Source organism: Helicoverpa zea, chromosome 14 (assembly GCF_022581195.2).
Source record: "Helicoverpa zea isolate HzStark_Cry1AcR chromosome 14, ilHelZeax1.1, whole genome shotgun sequence".
Taxonomy (NCBI): Eukaryota; Metazoa; Arthropoda; class Insecta; order Lepidoptera; family Noctuidae; genus Helicoverpa; species Helicoverpa zea.
Window position 1 is genome coordinate 5,586,912 of NC_061465.1, and position 21,093 is coordinate 5,608,004.

At 39.3% G+C, this 21,093-nt stretch overlaps 3 protein-coding genes across 5 annotated transcripts; all 3 read right to left on the bottom strand.

Annotated features, from left to right (window-relative positions):
- Positions 1 to 793: 793 nt before the first annotated feature.
- Positions 794 to 12,725, bottom strand: LOC124636537 (collagenase-like). 3 transcript variants are annotated; one of them, XM_047172668.1, is made up of 4 exons: positions 12,461 to 12,724; positions 1,553 to 1,820; positions 1,081 to 1,367; positions 794 to 975 (listed from the first exon to the last, which is right to left on the bottom strand). In XM_047172668.1, the coding sequence occupies exons 1-4, from the start codon at positions 12,686 to 12,688 to the stop codon at positions 871 to 873; spliced, it is 888 nt and encodes a 295-aa protein (XP_047028624.1). In that variant the 5' UTR covers positions 12,689 to 12,724; the 3' UTR covers positions 794 to 870. The 3 variants fall into 3 exon arrangements, with proteins under 3 accessions (XP_047028624.1, XP_047028622.1, XP_047028623.1); XM_047172666.1 differs by lacking the exon at positions 12,461 to 12,724 and adding an exon at positions 1,901 to 2,165; XM_047172667.1 differs by lacking the exons at positions 794 to 975; positions 1,081 to 1,367; positions 1,553 to 1,820 and adding exons at positions 11,353 to 11,504; positions 11,641 to 11,927; positions 12,113 to 12,380 and having other exon boundaries at positions 12,461 to 12,725.
- Positions 12,726 to 17,080: 4,355 nt separating this feature from the next.
- On the bottom strand, positions 17,081 to 18,702 carry LOC124636538 (collagenase-like). The gene is made up of 5 exons (XM_047172669.1): positions 18,458 to 18,702; positions 18,110 to 18,377; positions 17,731 to 17,829; positions 17,464 to 17,648; positions 17,081 to 17,245 (listed from the first exon to the last, which is right to left on the bottom strand). Exons 1-5 carry the CDS (start codon positions 18,683 to 18,685, stop codon positions 17,141 to 17,143), a joined length of 885 nt encoding a protein of 294 aa, XP_047028625.1. The 5' UTR covers positions 18,686 to 18,702; the 3' UTR covers positions 17,081 to 17,140.
- Positions 18,703 to 19,634: 932 nt separating this feature from the next.
- On the bottom strand, positions 19,635 to 21,084 carry LOC124636543 (collagenase-like). Its single transcript, XM_047172673.1, has 5 exons — positions 20,857 to 21,084; positions 20,512 to 20,779; positions 20,146 to 20,244; positions 19,880 to 20,064; positions 19,635 to 19,804 (listed from the first exon to the last, which is right to left on the bottom strand). Exons 1-5 carry the CDS (start codon positions 21,082 to 21,084, stop codon positions 19,700 to 19,702), a joined length of 885 nt encoding a protein of 294 aa, XP_047028629.1. The 3' UTR covers positions 19,635 to 19,699.
- Between the last annotated feature and the right edge of the window lie 9 nt (positions 21,085 to 21,093).

The following is a 21,093-nucleotide window of genomic DNA, read 5'->3' on the forward strand; positions in this document are numbered from 1 at the left end:
TGAAATATTTTGGGTTTTTGTGTCTGTGTCTGAGACCTCTCGAATCAGACGAATTGCACATTCACAACTCTTTACCATAAACCTGAGAACTTGGAGGTGTCAGTCAGTCAGAAAATTATCATAATTTTTTTAAATGATATAACAATAATGTTTGGCTGTTTTGTATCACAATATGTTTCGTCAGGGCATCGGGCCTCATAGTATGTAACAAAAAAAAAACTGTTAAGGGCTAGCACAATACTTCGCTTTCCTTTTGCAGTATTGCAGGTATTACTTAGTGGTTTTATTTCTTTTGAATATAAAATATTCACCGGATTGCATGCTGCTGCATTTTTTATTGAGGGTTTTTTTTAATGCTTTATCTATCTAGAGAAGTCAATCAACAAAAATTATGCTGCAAAAAACACTAAAAATATCTACGCCCATTTATTTAATATTTATATTTATATTATATACGACCTCTGTGGCGCAATGGTCACCAAGCCGGACTGCCGAATCTGAGGTCCCGGGTTCGATTCCCGGTTCGGTCGACATTTGTGTGATGAGCATGCTTGTTGGTCGTGGTCTGGGTGTTACAATATGTATTTATAAATATGTATATGTGTAGCTATATGTAGTTTATCAGTTGTGTTAGCACCCATAACACAAGTTAATTAATAACTTACCATGGGGCTAACCAACCGTGTGTGAAAAGGTGTCCCGACATTATTTATTTATTTATTTATTATATTATCACTTGCATAAACAGTTTTTTGAAAAATGTTAAGAGGTGTAGGCAAGAAAAGGCTTTTCGTTTTAATAATTATGTTTATTTTATTTTAGGTAAGTAAATTTACATCACAGGTTTCAGTCAAGGTTTCGTTATGTTTCTTAAAGACGTTGGTTGATCCAGCTGATGTAAGAGGTAACTCTGGCGAAGGCAGCGGGAGCTCCGACTTGGCAACCACGGGCAGATCCGAAAGAGGTCACACCGATCTGCAGAGAAAAAAACAAGTTGAAAAGAGTGTTTTTTACGAACATAAAGCTTTCTAATTTTTTCCATTTATCATTTAGGAAGTATAACACTAATGGTTGATTTACCAAGATGCGTCTGTTGTTGCTGTTCACTACAAGAGGACCGCCGGAGTCACCCTGGCAAGTGCTTCTGCCGTTGGCACCGCTGGTGCAGATGTTGGATGCCTGGATGAGACCGGGGAAGGTCTGACTGCATACGGCGTTGGTGATCACGGGCAGGTTAACGTGTCTCAGATTGCCATCGACACTTCCACCGTCACGGGCAAGACCGAAGCCAGATGCAGTAGCAGTGAAACCGTTGAAGTTGTTGTTCAGCTCGTTTCCAGAGGGCAGGGCGATAGGAGCGATGTTACCTGTTGATTAATTAATGCATGGTTACACTATCTTTTAAGTGAAAATGCGAATAGATTTGAGCTTATTACGTGTACTTTTTTGCTAGAAGAGAACATTAAAAAACAATAAGGCCAACATATGTCGCAATTTAAATAAGGTTTATTGAAAATTGGCTCTAGTAGCAAAATTGTCTAACATTACTCACCAGAAGTACCAACGTTGGAAGGCAAGTTGATCATGGCGATGTCGTTGCGGATGAGGTTGGGGTTCCAGCTGCCGTGCATGACCACGCTAGCGGTGTTCAGTCTGGTGCCGCCGCTGAACAGGCGCACTGATCCGAGGACCACTGTGAAACTCCTAGCCTGGTTGCGACCATCGAACCAGCAGTGAGCGGCGGTAAGAACCCTCCTGTTGTTAAGCAGAGAACCACCGCAGACACCCTGTCCGCTAGCGAAGGTAGCGAGAAGACCAGCCTGAAAATGATGGATTATTTAGTCTTTGAGCCTAAAGACTTTTATGCATCAACTTTCTTCAAAGTGACAACCAAAATTACCTGGTAAGGGAATGCACCGAGGCTGGAAGTGGAGCCACCGACAATTCTGGATGGGTTGCGTTCAGCTTCCTCCTCAGCTGCACGGATCTTCTCGGCCAAAGGAATTCCAATCTTGGTGTGATAATCGTAGGCGGTAATGTCTTCGAGGTCGATCACATCCTCGAGGTCGATGTTCCTCGCGGAGACGACCGCCGCGAAAGCCAATAAAGTCACTGCCAAGAGTTTCATGTTGTCGATTCAAACAAACGAATGATGTTACTGTTTTGCTGTTGATATTTATATGTTTTGATAAAAAGATAATTCCATGATTATAAATGTTGTGACAATGTTCATTTGTTTTTATCTATCGGATTACTTTAAATCACAATACCTACATCCTTTATTTTAAAAATTACAAAATTATTGAGTAGTCATTTTGCATTGATCATGAAAGTTTAACGGTCCATTTATAATTTTGTTTGTATGAGCTCTTTAACATACTATGATGTATTTATTACCGTTTTCATAATTATTTGTTTCCTCCAGTTTCTTATTTTTGCGTGTTACAAATATCTACAATTCGTAATAATTTCTTGGTGCAGTGAATGTATTGACCTATATTGTATGGCTAAAGAAAAACAAAAATAGTGACCAGCATAAAGTGCCAAAGTTGTAGTTATACATCTTCTGAGCATTTTATATATTTACAAGCAAAGTAAAATATCTCTTAAAGTTTCGAAATTGCCATAAATAGTTCATTGATTTAAGCCGCAATGAGTAATTGTTTTCTTAAGGTTCCGTACCCAAAGGGTAAAACGGGACCCTATTGTTTTCGCTCCTCTGTCCGTCCGTCTGTCACCTCACCAGTGTCTCATGAACCGTGATAGTAAGAGAGCTGTTCACAGATGATGTTTTTTTGTTGCCGCTTTAACATCGAATACTGAATTAAATTAATATTTTACGGGCTCCCATACAACAAACGTGTTTGTTTTGTCCGTTTTATAAATAATGGTACGGAACCCTTCGTGCGCGAGTCCGACTCGCACTTGGCCGGTTTTTTTAATAATGTTTGTCAAACACAGGGGCCATTTTACCACAACAGTCTTTATTAAAACTGTATTAATAATAATATATAATATACGTTATACCACTAAAATGATTGTGGCGATGAGATGTTTATCTTCGACTGTTTTCCTATTTTTTTGAGATACCACTGTTTTCCTTAATTGCACGTTTATCTTGTGGTGAATAACGTTGTTATTTTCAGATTTGTTTAATATTTTCCAAATAAACCAGTTTTTAGTTATTTCGACGATAACTATCTTCAAATCCGCAACAATTACTTAATCAAAGTGGAATAGCCAATTAGCAGTCAAATATGGATTGCACATTTCGATTTTCCTGTTAATATGGATTGAGATATACCTTGGAATAACTAGGCTCATCGTACAATCCTTGTATGAACCTTTGAACCCTGTAAGCTTTAATTCCGGGTACAAATTCCATTCTGTACGTCGATTCTATAAAATCTCACAACTCACTTCGACATCACTCTCACTTCGCATTCGTTCTAAAGGTAGAATTCCGTGGACGCGACAATAGTCAACCTATGAAAATGTATGGCACCGTTGCTGAGGCCCGTGACAGTCGCGCGCGGCCGACGAATTTCGTAAGCTGCTCGCGGCATTGTTAACTATTTAATTCTGGTTTTACTTAAATTCTATAGATGTTATTAAGCGCTAGACCATGTTGAGAAGCGTACGAAATTCGTCGGCCGCGCGCGACTGTCGCGGCCCTCGGCTGCGGTGCCATACATTTTCATAGGTTGACTATTGTCGCGCGCGGCTGCGACAATCGCGACCCACGGAATTCTACCTTAAAGTTTCGTGATTGACATTGTCAAACTACACTAGCGCTACTCTTTCGAGCGTGTTGACAAGTTGAACTAAATTAAATTTGAGATTTTGACAGATCTGTCAAAATCTGTCTATCTATAGGGGAGGTAGGGGAGAGAGAGGAGAATAAAAGGGGGATCCTTTTATTCTGATTTGATCATAGTTTTGTTTTTTTTTTATTGGGTAGTTTACGTTACCGACTGGTAACGGTGTTCATCCATAGAGTATCTGTCATTTCTGTGAGTTGTCAAGAACAAACACTCGTAAAAGTACTTAAATATTTTGTTGCGGTTTCGGATCGTTGTAAAGAGAAAACTAATGAAAGGTATGTGTATTTTCTATTATTAATGATTGATTGTCAAAATCTCCAGTTACGATTATAGTAAGTCGATGCAATCCACACCTATTATACCTCTAGAAGAGGTACTACAGCAATAGTTTATGGGCCCCACGTTTTTATTTAGTCTAATATGACCGGGACCACCTACGTAGGTTGACAGGTAAGTAACTATTTTTTATTTTCTAGTTTTCAGTGCACATAAGATAAAACCGTTTTACTTAAAAGTTTTTTTACCCATTTTTTTTTTATAAACTAAGTCAAAAGTGTCCAATGCTCCCTATGGTAGGGAGGCTTGGACATACCATGTAATGTATAATTTGTAAATTTTTGTTCTTCTTCGTCAGTAAAAATTTGTGAGGTTATAAATCTGCGCTAAAAATCCTTTATAGAATCTTGTTTCAGGTACCGTTGCCAACTTGATCTAGGGACTCCATATTTATCAGCTGTTAATTTTATTTTTTAACCTTTTGATACCTCTTGTATTGCTCGTTATATTAAATCTTTAGGAATTTTCCGTCGCAAACCATTCTTTTTAACCCCCGACGCAAAAACGACAGGGTGTTATAAGTTTGACGTGTCTGTGTGTGTGTGTGTGTGTGTGTATGTGGCATCGTAGCTCCCAAACGGATGATCCGATTGTAATGCGGTTTTTTTGTTTAAAAGGAATGTCATTCGGGAGTGTTCTTAGCTATGTTTGGTGGAAATCGGTTCAGGTCTTCAAGGTCATCAGCTCGTTTGTTAGGTGTGATAGGAATGTTACACGCTCAGTTTACTTGCAAGCATATGTGGGATCTAAAATTTGAAATACTAATGTCTTCTGGAACCACTGAGTTGGTCTGCTGTTAGGACACGAAGATAGGAGACGTAACCCTGAACTGCCTTTTAGTAAACCCATCGAGTTTGGGCTCGTTTAATTTGTCTTGACTAGTTTCCTTCATGTTTCTAATTGACGAGAACCTAATGCTGGAAATGGGATGTGGCGGATGAAACCCTAGAATGGTATATAACCCTGGATCAACAAAGGTCAATCTTTATTGTTTCTCAATCTGTGCAATTCTCCCAGAGCCAGTTTGTCATGAGGATTGTTAAACAGCTTCCTTTGGCTGAGATCGCATATAGCGAACCCATCATAAAAAGAAGGAAAAATTAAGGAGCTCCTTTAAAAAACCATGAAATAAAATAAAATTATAAATTTAAAAAAACCCCCGACCCAGAAAAGTACGCAATTATTATGACAAAATGTTATAAACGATAAACCCTATAAAAAGCAAAAAAAAAAACCCCGACCCAAAAAAGTACGCAATTAGTATGACAAAAGGTTAAAAACGCTAAACCCTATAAAAAGCAAAAAATAACTTTTAACTCTACGTAAGTACCAACTAAAGCATGTCAGACTAAACTAAATTTTGTCGTGTCGGGGGACCGCTCTAATTTATTAGCCTAACGTTAGAAGTAATTAAGTATATACCACTTATAACTGTGTATATAATTTTGTTTTATACGAATGTTGTAATTAGGTAGGTATCATTTGATTTATGTAAGTATTTTTGAAGGTAAAAAGCGGTCCCCCGACACGTCAAAATTTAGTTTAGTCTGACATGCTTTAGTTGGTACTTACGTAGAGTTAAAAGTTATTTTTTGCTTTTTATAGGGTTTAGCGTTTTTAACCTTTTGTCATACTAATTGCGTACTTTTTTGGGTCGGGGGTTTTTTTAAATTTATAATTTAATTTTATTTCATGCAGCCGTGCAGCTTCCGGTTTCGAATAGGGCTGACCCATATCATCCCGTGGGTGTCGTAAGAGGCGACTAAGGGAAAAAAACTATGGACCCGTGCATAGTATTCAGCACCATGGGTCGACCCTCAGGCGGAGGGAAAACCGCCAACAATAGCATTCCCAAGGAGGGTTGACGTCAGGCAGGCGGCCGGTCATAAAAATATAGCCAAATCGATTTGCAATATGTCAAGTATATTAGATGTGAGTGATAGAGCTAGGGCGTACCCCCCAGGCGACGCGCAGGGGCAGCACCCGGCCCCTGTGGGAAGTGGACAAGGGTTTTTGCACCAACCCGGGCGGGGGCAATGTAAGAAGCGAGCCCGGGAAGTAAGATTGAGGTATGCAAGTTGGAATGTTGGAACGATGACTGGAAGAGCCAGAGAGTTAGCGGATGTGTTAAAGAGAAGACGAATAAATGTGGCATGTTTGCAAGAAACAAAATGGAAAGGTACGAAAGCTAGAGAAATTGGTGAAGGATACAAGTTTTATTATTGTGGAAGTGATGGGAAAAGGAATGGTGTAGGAGTGGTTTTAGATAAGAATCTGAAAGAGTGTGTGATGGAGGTAAAAAGAGTGAATGATAGAATAATAGTCGTGAAATTTGTGTTAGAGGATTTAATAGTAAACGTAATTAGCGTGTATGCACCGCAAGTAGGATGTGATGAACGAATGAAAGAAAAATTTTGGGAGGACTGGGATGCAGTTATGATGAATGTGCCAGTAAATGAACAAGTATTTGTCGGGGGAGACTTTAATGGCCATGTTGGCAGATTGAGAGGGAAGTATGAAAGAGTGCATGGAGGGTGGGGGTTTGGTTGCCAGAACGACGAGGGTGAAGCCCTGTTGCAATCGGCTACTGCGTTTGATCTGGCAGTGGTCAACACGTGGTTCCAGAAGAACACAGAACACATGGTCACCTATAAAAGCGGTCCACATGCCACACAAATTGATTACTTTTTGGTTAGACGCAGTAATTTGAAGAACATAAAAGATTGTAAGGTTATACCAGGTGAAAGTGTAGTCTCGCAACACAGACCCCTTGTTATGGAAGTAGTGTTCACAATAAAGTCAATAAAGGGCAAAGAGAAGTTACCTCCAAACATAAAATGGCACAGGTTGGAAAAGGCCGATTTGGCGGAAGAATTTAGAAATGCGGTTGTAGATAAGATGATTGAAATGGGAGATATGAATGAAAGGAGTGTGAATGAGTGTTGGAGTGAAATGGCAATGACTATAAGAATGACAGCAAGAAGAATTTTAGGAGAATCGAAAGGAAAAGGTGTGATAAAGAAAGAAACATGGTGGTGGTCTACAGAAGTTCAAGAGGTGTTGAGAGAAAAGAAAGTGAAGTTCAAGGAATGGCAGAGGACACACGAGAATAATGAATGTGAAAAGGCAGAAAAGAAAAATGAATATGATGCATGGAAGAAAAAAGCTAAAAAGACCGTGGCTGTTGCAAGAGCAAAAGCACACGAGAAACTATATGATGCTCTAGATAGCCCGGCAGGCCAAAAAGACCTGTACCGGTTAGCTAAATCTAGAGAGAGAATGACGAGGGATGTAAGCAAAATTAAGTGTGTAAGGGATGGAATAGGAACGGTCCTCTCGGATGACGTGAGAATAAAAGGAAGGTGGAAGGAATACTTTGAAAGACTGATGAATGAAGAAAATGAGTGGAGTGGTGTGCTCCACAATAAACCAGTAAATGAGGGCCTAGTCAGAAACATTTGTGTGGATGAGGTAAGAAAAGCACTAAATGGAATGAAGAATGGCAAAGCATTAGGACCGGATGAAATACCAGTGGAAGTATGGAAGCTATTGCGGATGAATGGATGGAAGTGGTTAGCTTTATTCTTCAATAAGTTGTTGCAAGAGGAAAGAATACCGGACGAATGGTGCAATAGTTACCTGGTGCCCATTTTTAAGAACAAGGGTGACGTGTTGGATTGCAACAACTATAGGGGAATAAAGTTAATGTCACATAGTATGAAAGTCTGGGAGAAAATTATTGAAAGAAGGCTGAGAGAAGAGAGTGATATCTCACGAAACCAGTTTGGTTTTATGCCTGGTCGGGGTACAACGGACGCTATATTCTGTATTCGCCAACTGTGCGAAAAGTACAGGGGCGCACACAAAAACTTGCATATGGTGTTCGTTGACCTTGAAAAGGCATATGACCGGGTACCTCGTGAGGTTTTGTGGTGGGCCCTTAAGGAGAAAGGTATGCCAGGGAAGTATGTGCAGTTGATCCGAGCGATGTACGGCAGATGCAGTACACAAGTCCGGTCCACAGCCGGCACTACCGCCAGTTTCAGTGTAGGCGTTGGCTTACATCAGGGGTCGGCGCTCAGTCCTTACCTCTTCCTGTTGTTAATGGACGCCCTTACAGCGGACATACAGGAGGAGGTTCCCTGGTGTATGCTTTTCGCCGATGACATTGTTTTGGTGGGGGAGAGTGGACCAGAGGTCCAGAGCAGATTGGAAGCATGGCGGCTAAGACTGGAGACGGTAGGGTTAAAGGTCAGCAAGAGCAAAACTGAGTATCTGCATTGCGATTTTGGCGGTATATCAAGACCCATGGCCATAACCCTAGCCGGCATGCCCCTACCAGCCTGCTCCGACTTCCGGTACCTTGGTTCACTCGTCCAAAGTGACGGTGAGGTGGACAGGGACGTTACGCATCGGATCAATTCTGGATGGATGAAGTGGCGACAGGTAACTAGCACTATCTGTGACCCACGGATGCCTCTCAAACTGAAGGGCAAAATCTACAAAACCGTCATAAGACCTGTCGTCCTGTATGGATCAGAGTGTTGGGCATTGAAAAAGAAGGATGAGAAAAGAGTGCATGTAGCAGAGATGAGAATGTTGAGATGGATGTGTGGTGTTACCAGAATGGACAAAGTGAGGAATGAGTATATCAGAGGAAGCCTGAAAGTAGCGCCAGTGACAGAGAAAATGAGAGGTCAGCGTTTGTCCTGGTATGGGCATGTGATGAGACGGTGTGAAACGCATGCTACAAAGAGTGTGCTAAGTATGAATGTGGAGGGATGGAGAGGCAGAGGTGGACCGAGGAAAAGATGGATTGATTGCCTGAAAGAAGACATGAAGCAAAAAGGAGTGGATGTAAGTATGACGTCTGACAGAGAGGAATGGAAGAAAAAGACATGTTGCGCCGACCCCAAATGACTTGGGAACAGGGCAGGAAGATGATGATGAATTTTATTTCATGCTTTTTGAAGGAGCTCCTTAATTTTTCCTTCTTTCAGTTAATTTCTTTTATTTTAAGATGGGGTCGCTCTATGCGATCTCGGCCAAAGGATGCTGTTTAACAATCCTCATAACATACTGGCTCTGGGAGAATTGCACAGATTGAGGAAACATAAACCTTTGGTCATTCTAGATTTTCAGCGAAGATATAAATCGGTTTATCCGTTTCATTCCGGCATTCCAGGGTTTCATCCGCCACATCCCATTTCCAGTATCAGGTTCTCGTCAATTGAAGAGAACTAGTCAAGACAAATTCAACGAGCCCAAACTCGATGGGTTTACTAAAAGGCAGTTCAGGGTTACGTCTCCTACCTTCGTGCCCTAACAGCAGACCAGCTCAGTGGTTCCAGAAGACATTAGTGTTTCAAATTTCAGATCCCACACATGCTTGCAAGTAAACTGAGCGTGTAACATTCCTCTCACACCTAACAAACGAGCTGATGACCTTGAAGACCTGAACCGATTTCCACCAAACATAGCTAAGAACACTCCCGAATGACACTCCTTTTAAACAAAAAAAACCGCATTACAATCGGATCATCCGTTTGGGAGCTACGATGCCACATACACACACACACACACACACACACACACACAGACACGTCAAACTTATAACACCCCGTCGTTTTTGCGTCGGGGGTTAAAAAATAACTTTAAACACTACGTAAGTACCAATTAAAGCATGTCAGACTAAACAAAATTTTGACGTGTCGACGGTTTTATTTAAACCGTTTAAATATCTCGTAATGTTGAAACTGATTGTAATTTTTAGGATAGCTCTTTGATTTTATCTAGCCAAACATAAGAAATGGCAATAAAAGTTGATTATCTGTAAAATCTGATTTTTTATGCAATAAATGTGAAAAAGTGCCCATCCCTCCCCTACCTCCCCTAAAGTATGAAATGACATTTTGAATCGAAGTGAAATGCGAGTTGTTGTTCGAATTTTATAGAATCGCAGGACTGATCCCACTAACTCGATATGTAAATAAGTAGCTACCAAGATAACTCTTGACATTTCTTTTATACCTACAGTGTATATAATAATTGTGATCCAACAAACAATGTGTATAGTTTTGTTGGACATTAGGTATGTACCTTATATAACTTAGAAAGTACCTTTTGATCAATAAATAATAATAAATACGTGATTCACTCACGACCTTGTGTACCGCAGCGGAAGGCCTTCGCGGTGCGATTATAATGCGATGAATTTTGAATATCGCATTCGATTTTTCCCACCAAGTTCCACTCTGTTTTCCGTATGAGTGTATTCATATGAATTTCTTAGCGTCCAATGTAAAATAAGACACACTTCGCCAGAAATTACAGTGATCTGCGGTGGCATCTGTGTATGTATTGTGCATTTTATTCTTATACACAGCAACTTGTAGCTTAGTGGCATATTAACATCAAAAAATGTGACAAACCATGTCCTACCCAAACAATTTGTGAAGGAAAAATACTTCAGATTAATAAACCATTCTGACAGCGTACTAAATGATATATTTTATTTGCAAATAGATTTTATATTACCTATCATTTTATCAAGATCTTCCTAGACATCAGTCTGTGATTTAATTAATCTACAGGTCTTATCAACATAATGATGCCATACAAAGTCCATGTCTATGTTATCTTTGGCGCTTTGGCACGGTTCAGCACGCTTGCTGTGCCTACTTTAAGTTTGATTACACCTTATAGCTAGTTAAAATCTGGTAATAACTTGATTATAATAAATGGGTTGAGTTTTATACTTTAGAATTCTACCTATTTATATTCTATTTATTTGTTGTCAATCGCAATGCCTTTAAGCGTTCCCGCACATTGCAGAATAAACAGTCAGCTATCAGTTGGTTAAGTAGGTATTTTTTCAAAGAACATTGTCAATCTATAAAAAAAATTTTTGGTCCTTCTTATTCTGGCCAACTGTCATCTCCATACTGATTCATGAGCCCGAAAAATTAAAAGGGGCCGGTTACCTCGAGGTATACCAGGACTCGTGACTTGGTCTAAATTGAGGGTCCTTCCTATGTAGTCATACACTTAATACGTATCAAGAATACTCGTAGTATTTCGAATGAAACAAAATCACTAGTCTATACTTCACTTAAAACATTTCTCATGGCAAACGTAAACTTAATTCTTTCTAAATATGATTTTAGTGCCGCATTCATTAAAACACCATAAATATACTTCATGTACTACATTTTAATGTACGTCAAGTAATAAAACTTTTTAGAGACGTTGGTTGATCCAGCTGATGTAGGAGGTAACTCTGGCGAAGGCAGCGGGGGAACCGACTTGGCAACCACGGGCTGATCCGAAGGAAGTTACTCCGATCTGTAGTAAAGAAAAAAGTGTTAATATGTCTCGAATATTGTAGGTTCAGGAAAGCTCAATTCGTGAATTCTTTATGCAAAAAAGAATTAGTTCTATAACTTATGTAATAAAGTTATGTAATAACGAGCGTATTTACCAAAATGCGTCTGTTGTTGCTGTTAACAACAAGAGGACCGCCGGAGTCACCCTGGCAAGTGCTTCTGCCGTTGGCGCCGCTGGTGCAAATGTTGGAAGACTGGATGATGCCGGGGAAGGACTGACTGCATACAGCGTTGGTGATCACGGGCAGGTTAACGTGTCTAAGATTGCCATCAATAACTCCGCCATCACGGGCAAGACCGAAGCCAGATGCAGTAGCGGTGGCACCGTTAAACTGATTGTTCAGCTCGTTTCCAGAAGGCAGGGCAATAGGAGCGATGTTACCTGTGGGTAAATACAATGGAATATATTAATGAGTAATTTATCACAGGTTTTTATTAAGTTGATACAAAAATTTATAAAGGCTGATTATTTCAAAAAGAAAAAAAAAGATAATTAATTATTTGTTTAGTGGACCATTGCGTGAGCTGTAATATAAGATTTTTTTTGAATTTCAATATCTCACTTACCAGAAAAACCAACGTTGGAAGGCAAGTTGATTATGGCGATATCGTTGCGCACAAGATTAGGGTTCCAGCTGCCGTGCATGACCACGCTAGCGGTGTTCAGTCTGGTGCCACCGCTGTAAAGACGAACTGATCCGAGGACAACTGTGAAACTCCTAGCCTGGTTGCGACCATCGAACCAGCAGTGAGCGGCGGTAAGAACCCTTCTGTTGTTAAGCAAAGAACCACCGCAGACACCCTGTCCGCTAGCGAAGGCAGCGAGAAGACCAGCCTGTAAAAGATGGATTATTTAGTCCTTGAGCCTAAAGACTTTCATGCATCAACTTTCTTCAAAGTGACAACCAAAATTACCTGGTAAGGGAATGCACCGAGACTGGAAGTAGAGCCACCGACAATTCTGGACGGGTTGCGGTCAGCTTCCTCCTCAGCTGCACGGATCTTCTCAGCCAAAGGAATTCCAATCTTGGTGTGATAATCGTAGGCGGTAATGTCTTCGAGGTCGATCACATCCTCGAGGTCGATGTTCCGCGCGGAGACGACCGCGGCGAAAGCCAATAGAGTCACAGCCAAGAGTTTCATGTTGCCGATTCAAACAAACGAATGATGTTACTATTCTGCAGTGGATATTTATATATTTTGATAAAAAGATAACTTTATGATTATGAGTTATTTGATTTCATTATTTATTTTTATCAACGGGATTATTAGAAATCTTTATACCTACATCCTTTATTTTAAAATTGGCCACCTGAATGAGTTGTCTTTTTACCCTACCTATTTCATTTAGTGCCTATATTTTTAATAATAATTATTAAAACAAGTAATTGGAATGATTAAAAAAACACGTATTGGTTTATAGATTAAAAGAGTCTATGCGCAAAAATAATGACAGAATAGGCACTAAATTAAATATGGTAAAAGGACAACTTATTCAAGTGGCTAGTTTTCAAATTTTTATTTTTTTATTTACCCCTTACAAAATCTATACCATTATTATCTATAGTACTCTCTGCCACCTTTGTTCATTCTAAAAGTAACAACATAAAAATTATATCACGTCACATTTTTTTCTACCCTCAAATATTTATTTTTAAGAATCATTCTTAATTACTGATCTTTAGTGTTACATTACTTGTTTAGTTTAAGAGATATTTGTCGTTTAACTCGAATAAAACTATAAAGGCATATACTTATAGTGGGTGATTTATTACAAAATTATCATAAGATGGGCCATCGTGGACATGTCATTAAAGATTCATCTTCTGATTCCCACTTGGTTTTTTTTCCAGACGTCACCAAGGATATTGGGACGAAAATATTATGTTGGGAGACTACTGCAGTGTGATTCTATAAGACTTCGCTCTAAACTTCGCATCTGAATCCGCCATTATTTACTACTCTAGCGCTACTCTTGCGAGCATGTTTGCGAGTTGAACTGAATTAAACTCGAGATTTTGACAGATAAAGTATGAGATGACTTTTAGAACGTTTTGAACCGAATGTGAAGTGAGAGTGAATAGCGAAGTGAAATGCGAGCTGTTGTCTGAATTTTATAGAATCGACGTACTGCTGGTTTACATTAAGAGAAACCGATTCCGACCCCTATATATATTCTGGTCCATTTTATAGTTTTTTTTTAATAGTTTACCTATTAATACATATATATGTTACAGCCAAAGTGATTAAATATATATTATACACAATGACTGGTCATTGTATATAATACCCAAATTGACTAGACAGTGTGATAGATTAATCACTTTATCTGGATCTAATTCATAATAGCTGGTCAAAGTTAGCCAAAGTAATAAATATGGTATAATCGTCTGACTACTTACTTACTAATTCCTAGAAACGGCTAAGTTATTATCGACTGTTTATATGATAAATCATCAAATGATTCCTCCCACTGTGGGAGAGCAGCGTGAGGGACTCAGAGAGCGTGAGCGTGAGCGTGCAGTGTGAGGTCAGACTGTTAGTGGCTTAAACCCACGCGTTGAACAACGCGCGCCGCCGTGACGGGTCCGTGTCTCCCAGGAGACGGAAGGCCGATAAGGCACCCGAACTCATCGCACAGCCTCACGTCTACGGTGGCTGGGAGTCGTCTCTCGACCACACAGAAGGAGACGATGGCATCTCAGTACCTCTCGCCCCGGACCTTGGCTGAACCAGGGCCGGGTGCGAGAGGTCGCCGCTGCCGACTCGACTGCCTCGACGAGGACACGGCGGTGCCCTTCCCGGGCACGGCACACTCCGGGCCATCGGTACATTGGCCCGAGCCACACTTCAAGTGGCTCGGGCCACTGTTCACTGTTCTTAGGGGGGACTTTTCGCTACTATTATGGGGTGCAATGTGCTAACTAGCCTTTTTCGAATTATATTAAGGTCAGCACCAGGCACTTTAGTTAGTTAACATGAAATAATAATCTTTACCTACTTGTTTTATTACATTATCTAAGTCTATGGAGATATTATATAAAATTGCTAGTTAATGTGATTAATTCTGTGTCAATTATCACTTTATCCAAATTGAGTAGATATTATAAATAATAGCTAGATAATATGTATAATATGCGGACTTATTACTTTGGCTGTAACATATATAATACAGTTCCAAATGTGGACTTGATTTTTTTTTAATATTATCTACTAAAGACTACCTAAAGAAAGATACGAGGGCGGGTCAAAAAGTCCGTGACTTTTGGAATAAAACACAGATTTTTTGATAAATAAATCATTTTATTTTTCAACGTAGTCCCCCTTGAGCTCTATACACTTTGTCCAACGCTTCTCCAATTTTTTTATCCCTTCCAAAAATTAGAATTTGTCGAGGTCCTCAAAATAGGCCCTTGTTTGCGAGATGACTTCATCATTGGAGTCAAATCTTTTTCCACCAAGCCATTTCTTCAGGTTTGGGAACAAGAAGTAGTCACTCGGAGCCAAATCTGGAGAATAGGGCGGATGAGGGAGCAATTCATAGCCGAATTCATGGATTTTTGCCATGGCAACTGCACATGTGTACTTGCATTGTCTTGGTGGAAAAAAACTTTTTTCTTGGCCAAATGATTTCGGTTTTTTTTTCAAATCGTATTTGAAGCGGTAGGTAATAAGGTGGCATAATATTCCCCATTGATTGTTCTTCCCTTTTGAAGGTAGTCAATGTGGATTATCCCGCGTGCATCCCAAAAAACAGTCGCCATAACTTTATTGGCTGACAAACTCACCTTGGCCTTCTTTGGTGCCGATTCACCCTTAGAAACCCACTGTTTTGACTGTTTTTTGGTCTCTGGTGTGTTGTGATGGATCCATGTTTCGTCCACTGTTACAAAACGGCGCAAAAACTCCTCCATATTGCGATCAAACAACGCCAAACCTTCCTGTGAAGTTGTTACACGATTGCGTTTGTGGTCGACTGTGAGCAAACGCGGCACCCATCTTGCGGAAAGCTTTCTCATGCCCAAGTGATCATTCAAAATTGAAACCATTGAGCCATGCGAGATCCCTACGGCTTCCACAATCTCTTGCACTTTCAATCTTCGGTCGGCCAACACCATACCGTGGATTTTTTCGATTGTTTCGGGTGAAGAGACTTCAACTGGGCGTCCAGGGCGTTCGGCATCTTCAGTGCTTATACGGCCACAACGAAATTCAGTAAACCACTTTTTTACGATTGAAATCAATGGTGCAGAGTCCCCATAGTATTTATCAAGCTTAGCCTTGGTTTCGATAATGGTTTTTTTTCGCAAAAAATAATGCTTAATGAGCACACGAAATTCACTTTGTTCCATTGTTTCCTCAGATTACTGGGTAGTCTGATAAAGATAGCTGTCAAACACAATCTAACTGACGCAGCAAGTTCAAATTTTGTCAGGAGTCACCTCATAGATGCCTGTTAACAGGAGTAGTGTTGCTTTTTCAGTAAAGAGGTCAGAAATTCAAAAAGTCACGGACTTATTGACCCGCCCTCGTAGATAGATAAACTTCAACAATTTTCAGCTGGGATATAAAAACCTAGTAAACTAGTGAATTTATCAGTAGGTAGTAGTTAGTTTAAGAAGTATTTTTTTATTTTAAGAGTTTACCTGTTGGTGTGGTGACTATAACCTAAATGAGCAAAAGTTTATACTATGAGCGGCACTGTGATGCTCACAAATGTTTCTTTTAGTCTACTCGGTCCATAAAACAATAAGAAACTGCGTTCTGACATTTTTGTTTGCCACATTGTAACCTGTGTGTAAGAACACATGGCAGCAATGGGCACGTTCCGAGTATTTTCTTCACTCTGATAGCCCGATGGAACGGTATGACGTGATACGCCCTGAGAAAGACCTTTGTTTTTCGAGATACGGGTGTATCAATCACCAACTTTCAGCTACGAGCTGATTTGTGAAAATTTCTTAAACCCACAAAGTGACTTTAGCCCGACCCGCAAATCGGGTACATACAGGTTGTAGTCATTTCTTTAGTCCATTGTAGGTTTTCTTGAGCCTTCAGCTAAGAGAATATGTTATTCAGTTAACTAAAATTTTAATCGATGAGGAGTTTTTTGATGCTTAAAAAATATATTGTATAAATACATCTTATATAATTTAAAACTAAAAAGCTCCTTCTATAAGATGCATTACGAATTACGATGCACCTACATATTTTTTTTTGTAAAATCTTATTTTGTTATTTCACAACCTTTATCTATATTATTTCAACGTTAACTAATATTTGCATAAAATGATGCTAAAAACTAATAAAGGACATCGAAATATTGGTCCTCATCGCTGGGCATCACATCCGTCATGTATCGTCGTCATCAATAGGCTGCCACGTTGAATGACAAAGCAGATAAGAAGATACAATCTTTGAAAAAAGCCTCCATTCGATTCCAGACCAGTAGTTTTCGATGCAGTGCAATAACTGTAGTAGTTAACAATCAATCTTTAAGAACTTATAAGGAAAAGTACAAAACAAAATTCGGCATTCAGTTTAAATATTTTATTCCAAACATAATATTATTTCAATTCCAAGGACATATTTTTTTTAGAGATGTTGATTGATCCAGCTTATGAAGGAGGAAACCCTGGCGTAGCCAGCTGGGGCACCCACTTGGCAGCCACGGGCGGATACAAAAGAGGTCACACCGATCTGAAATGAGAAAAAAGTAACACGTTAAAAAAATGAAGAAGAGACGGTAGATTAGGTAATAACAAAAAAAAAGTATTTGACATTCTTGAACTTGTAACTCAAAGATAAAAAGGAACTGTTGTGTGCCATCTTGTGGCAGATATTCACCCCTATTAAACCAAAAGCAAAGAAAGAGTTATTTTTTTAAACATAAATAGTAAAGTATTATGTCCATTTACCAAAATAAGTCTGTTGTTGCTGTTCACAACAAGAGGACCGCCGGAGTCACCCTGGCAAGTGCCTCTGCCGTTGGCGCCGCTGGTGCAAATGTTTGAGGAGTGGATGACATTGAAAGACTGACTACAAACATTGTTCGTAATCACGGGCAGGCTGACATGCCTTAACTCATTGCTCACGGCACCACCTGGAATTAATACAGTTGTTGTTGAAAAAATATTCTGTTTGTTTTTATTATTTATATCTTATGAAACAGTAATTTTTCTTACCATCTCTGGTACGACCGAAGCCAGATGCGATAGCAGTAGCACCGGCGAACTGATTGTTGAGCTCATTGCCAGACGGTAGAGCAATGGGACGAATGTTATCTGTTGATAAAATAATCATATCAAGTACTTAATCATATAATTAGCAAGTCTAAAAACAGCTCTCACAACTGGTGACCAGGATTCAAAATAAGGTACCGTTTCAAAATAAATATAATTTTGATGGATCACGGATTAAGTTTAAAATTTATTTAGTTTTTTTAGGTATACCTAAAGAAGAATGGATGGAAGATAAACAGAGCAGTAAGAAGATAAAAAGAAAGAATGGATGAAAGAATATTATTAATAGGTATTCTTTTTTCAATTTGAATGTTATACTCACTTGAAGTACCAACGTTAGAAGGTAAGTTGATCATAGCAATGTCATTACGGATAAGGTTTGCGTTCCAGCTACCGTGCATGACAATGCTAGTGGTAGACAACCTAGTACCACCGCTGAATAGGCGAATTGAGCCGAGAACAACAGTGAGTCTCCTGGCTTGTTGGCGACCATCGTTCCAGCAGTGAGCGGCAGTAAGTACCCTCCTTTGGTTTAACAAAGAACCACCGCAAACACTCTCGCCGTTTGGCATGTCAATTATAAGACCAGCCTAAAAAATATTTCGGGAAAGTTATTAATTAGATCAGTATAACGTGAAAAAGATTACAATAAAACAAGGTAACTAAGAACCTGATAAGGAAATTGGCCGAGACTGGCAGTTGAGCCACCAACAATTCTGGACGCGTTACGTTCAGCTTCCTCCTCAGCTAAACGGATTTCCTTGGCCAAGGGAATTCCAATTTTGTTGTGATAATCGTAGGCGGTAATGTCTTCGAGGTCGATCATATCCTCGAGGTCGATGTTCCTCGCGGAGACGACCGCGGCGAAAGCCAATAGAGTCACAGCCAAGAGTTTCATGTTGCCAATTCAAAACAATGAATGGTGTAAATATGTTTCGTGGATATTTATACTACTTGGCAGATAATAATTAGTCAGATAACATAACATATGTTATATCTCTTTATCTCACTTTACATTTGGTGAAAGTTTTCAATCCATTATTATTTATCCTTATGGCGGTGCTTAGACAGCACAATATAATTGCACAACAATACGAAATTGTGCAAAATGGTTTAGGGTTAATATTGAAGATTACGAAATGGCTCTTAGTGAAAAGAAAACTTGCACACAGTTGCATTAACTATACTTTTTTTGGCTAAGTTTCGATTTGGGCGAGTCGATGAATCAAAATAATAATTCAGTAGACCAATACGTATGTAGGTGGATACACCATATCGAGGCTTTAGATACATCTTTAATGAGTCAATCATTCAGCTAAGCTATCCAACATGTGATAGTTTTTTATCTATACCAACTAATATAATAGGTAATAATGAGAAAATATTGGTTTGTTTGTACTCGAAACTTTAGAACCGAATATGGTCTGAAACTTACTTTTGAAAACTTCTGAAAATAGGAGCTTCTTCTCATTTTCTTTCTTCCTTTGTATAAGAGTACAATTTTTATTTTCTAAACCAGCCTAATGAATGATGACTGTTATATTTTTTTTTCCATCGTATCAATTTTTTGGATCATCTGATTCATTAAAGCCCTTAATTAGGAAAATCCTTTCGTCAATGGTATATACGTAGATAGATAAATAAATTTTGAATCAGCTCTTTGATTAGAAATAATTGATTACCATAATAAACTTAATCCATCATATAATAAATATTTATGCAGCTGAAGGAACTATCAATTTATCGAAAAAATCTTAGAATTATTTATCACAATATAAGAAATCCTCTTCATAAATCACGAGATTGAATGGTGTTACTTTCATGGAAGATTAACAAAACAAGATAGATTTCTTATCAATTGTTTATTTCCGTCATATCAAAATATCATTACATCAATTGAAGACTAATGTTGTTATAGACGGGAGTTGATCCAGCTGATGAAAGAAGTAACTCTGGCGTAGGCAGCAGGCGCACCAGACTGGCAACCATGACCGGATCCAAAAGAAGTCACACCGATCTGACACAAACAATAGATTATTAGATAAAGAATATAGAAGGGAATAAGATAAACATAGTACGTGCATTTCATTACCAGGATCTGTCTGCCGTTGTTGGTAACTACGAGGGGACCACCTGAATCTCCTGTACATGTGCCTCTGCCGTTAGCTCCACTGGTGCAAACGTTTGAATCCTGGATGATATTGAAAGACTGACGACAAACACTGTTCGTGATCACAGGCAAACTCACGTGTCTCAACTCATTACTGATTTGACCACCTGAAATTGCAATTAGGTAATTAGTGTTAAAATAGTCACAAGTGATATTACAAAATATAAATGGCTTTATTCTCTGCTTACCGTCCCTGGTGAGACCGAATCCTGATGCAACCGCGGTAAAGCCGGCGAACTGATTGTTGAGTTCATTACCAGATGGAAGAGCAATTGGACGAATTGTGTCTGTTGATAAATTACATATGATTAATAATACAGGTGGAAAATTGTAGCTACTACTAAACGTGACATCTTGCACACAAGTCCAGTGAATCAAGTGAACTAATCACGTTTCATTAATTAAACATGCAATGTATTTGACCTATCCTTGATGTGGAAATATAGTAGGATGAAAATAATTAAATAGAATGAAACAATAAAAACGAATAAGGACTCACTTGAACTTGAATATTATTAATGGGTATTACTTTTCAATTTGAACGTTATACTCACTTGTAGTACCAACATTAGAAGGTAAGTTGATCATGGCAATGTCATTACGGACATTGCTAGGATTCCAGCTGCCATGCATGACAACGCTGCTTGTAACCAATCTGGTACCACCACTGAACAGGCGGATTGAGCCCAGGACGACTGTGAAACTCCTGGCTTGGTTCCAACCGTCAAACCAGCAGTGGGCGGCAGTAAGCACCCTCCTTTGATTTAACAACGAACCACCACAAGCACTTTGGTGGCTTGCATATTGAATGACAAGACCGGCCTGTAATTTTTGTACAGTAGAATTAGAAACAAATTACAAAGCACAAAGTTAAAACCAGATAATAATAGGCTAAGAACCTGATAAGGGAATTGGCCGAGACTAGACGCAGAACCACCGACGATTCTCGATGCGTTTCGTTCAGCCTCTTCTTCAGCTAAACGGATCTTTTCAGCTAGAGGAGTACCAATTTTTCTGTGATAATCGTAGGCGGTAATGTCTTCGAGGTCTATCACATCCTCGAGGTCGATGTTCCTCGCAGAGACGACCGCTGCGAAAGCCAATAGAGTCGCAGCCAAGAGTTTCATGTTGCAGAT

Bases quoted from the DNA above. Each gene is read 5' to 3' on its own strand.
- LOC124636537 (XM_047172668.1), bottom strand. From the start codon at position 12,688: ATGAAACTCTTGGCTGTGACTCTATTGGCTTTCGCCGCGGTCGTCTCC. The intron at 1,821-12,460 runs GTAATTTTGGTT...CATCATTTTCAG, and splicing joins TCGGTGCATTCCCTTACCAG to GCTGGTCTTCTCGCTACCTT. The intron at 1,368-1,552 runs GTGAGTAATGTT...ATTAATCAACAG, and splicing joins TTCCAACGTTGGTACTTCTG to GTAACATCGCTCCTATCGCC.
- LOC124636538 (XM_047172669.1), bottom strand. From the start codon at position 18,685: ATGAAACTCTTGGCTGTGACTCTATTGGCTTTCGCCGCGGTCGTCTCC. The intron at 18,378-18,457 runs GTTCTTAGTTAC...AATATTTTTTAG, and splicing joins TCGGCCAATTTCCTTATCAG to GCTGGTCTTATAATTGACAT. The intron at 17,246-17,463 runs GTAAATGGACAT...TTCTCATTTCAG, and splicing joins GCAACAACAGACTTATTTTG to ATCGGTGTGACCTCTTTTGT.
- LOC124636543 (XM_047172673.1), bottom strand. From the start codon at position 21,084: ATGAAACTCTTGGCTGCGACTCTATTGGCTTTCGCAGCGGTCGTCTCT. The intron at 20,780-20,856 runs GTTCTTAGCCTA...CAAAAATTACAG, and splicing joins TCGGCCAATTCCCTTATCAG to GCCGGTCTTGTCATTCAATA. The intron at 19,805-19,879 runs GTAATGAAATGC...TGTTTGTGTCAG, and splicing joins ACAACGGCAGACAGATCCTG to ATCGGTGTGACTTCTTTTGG.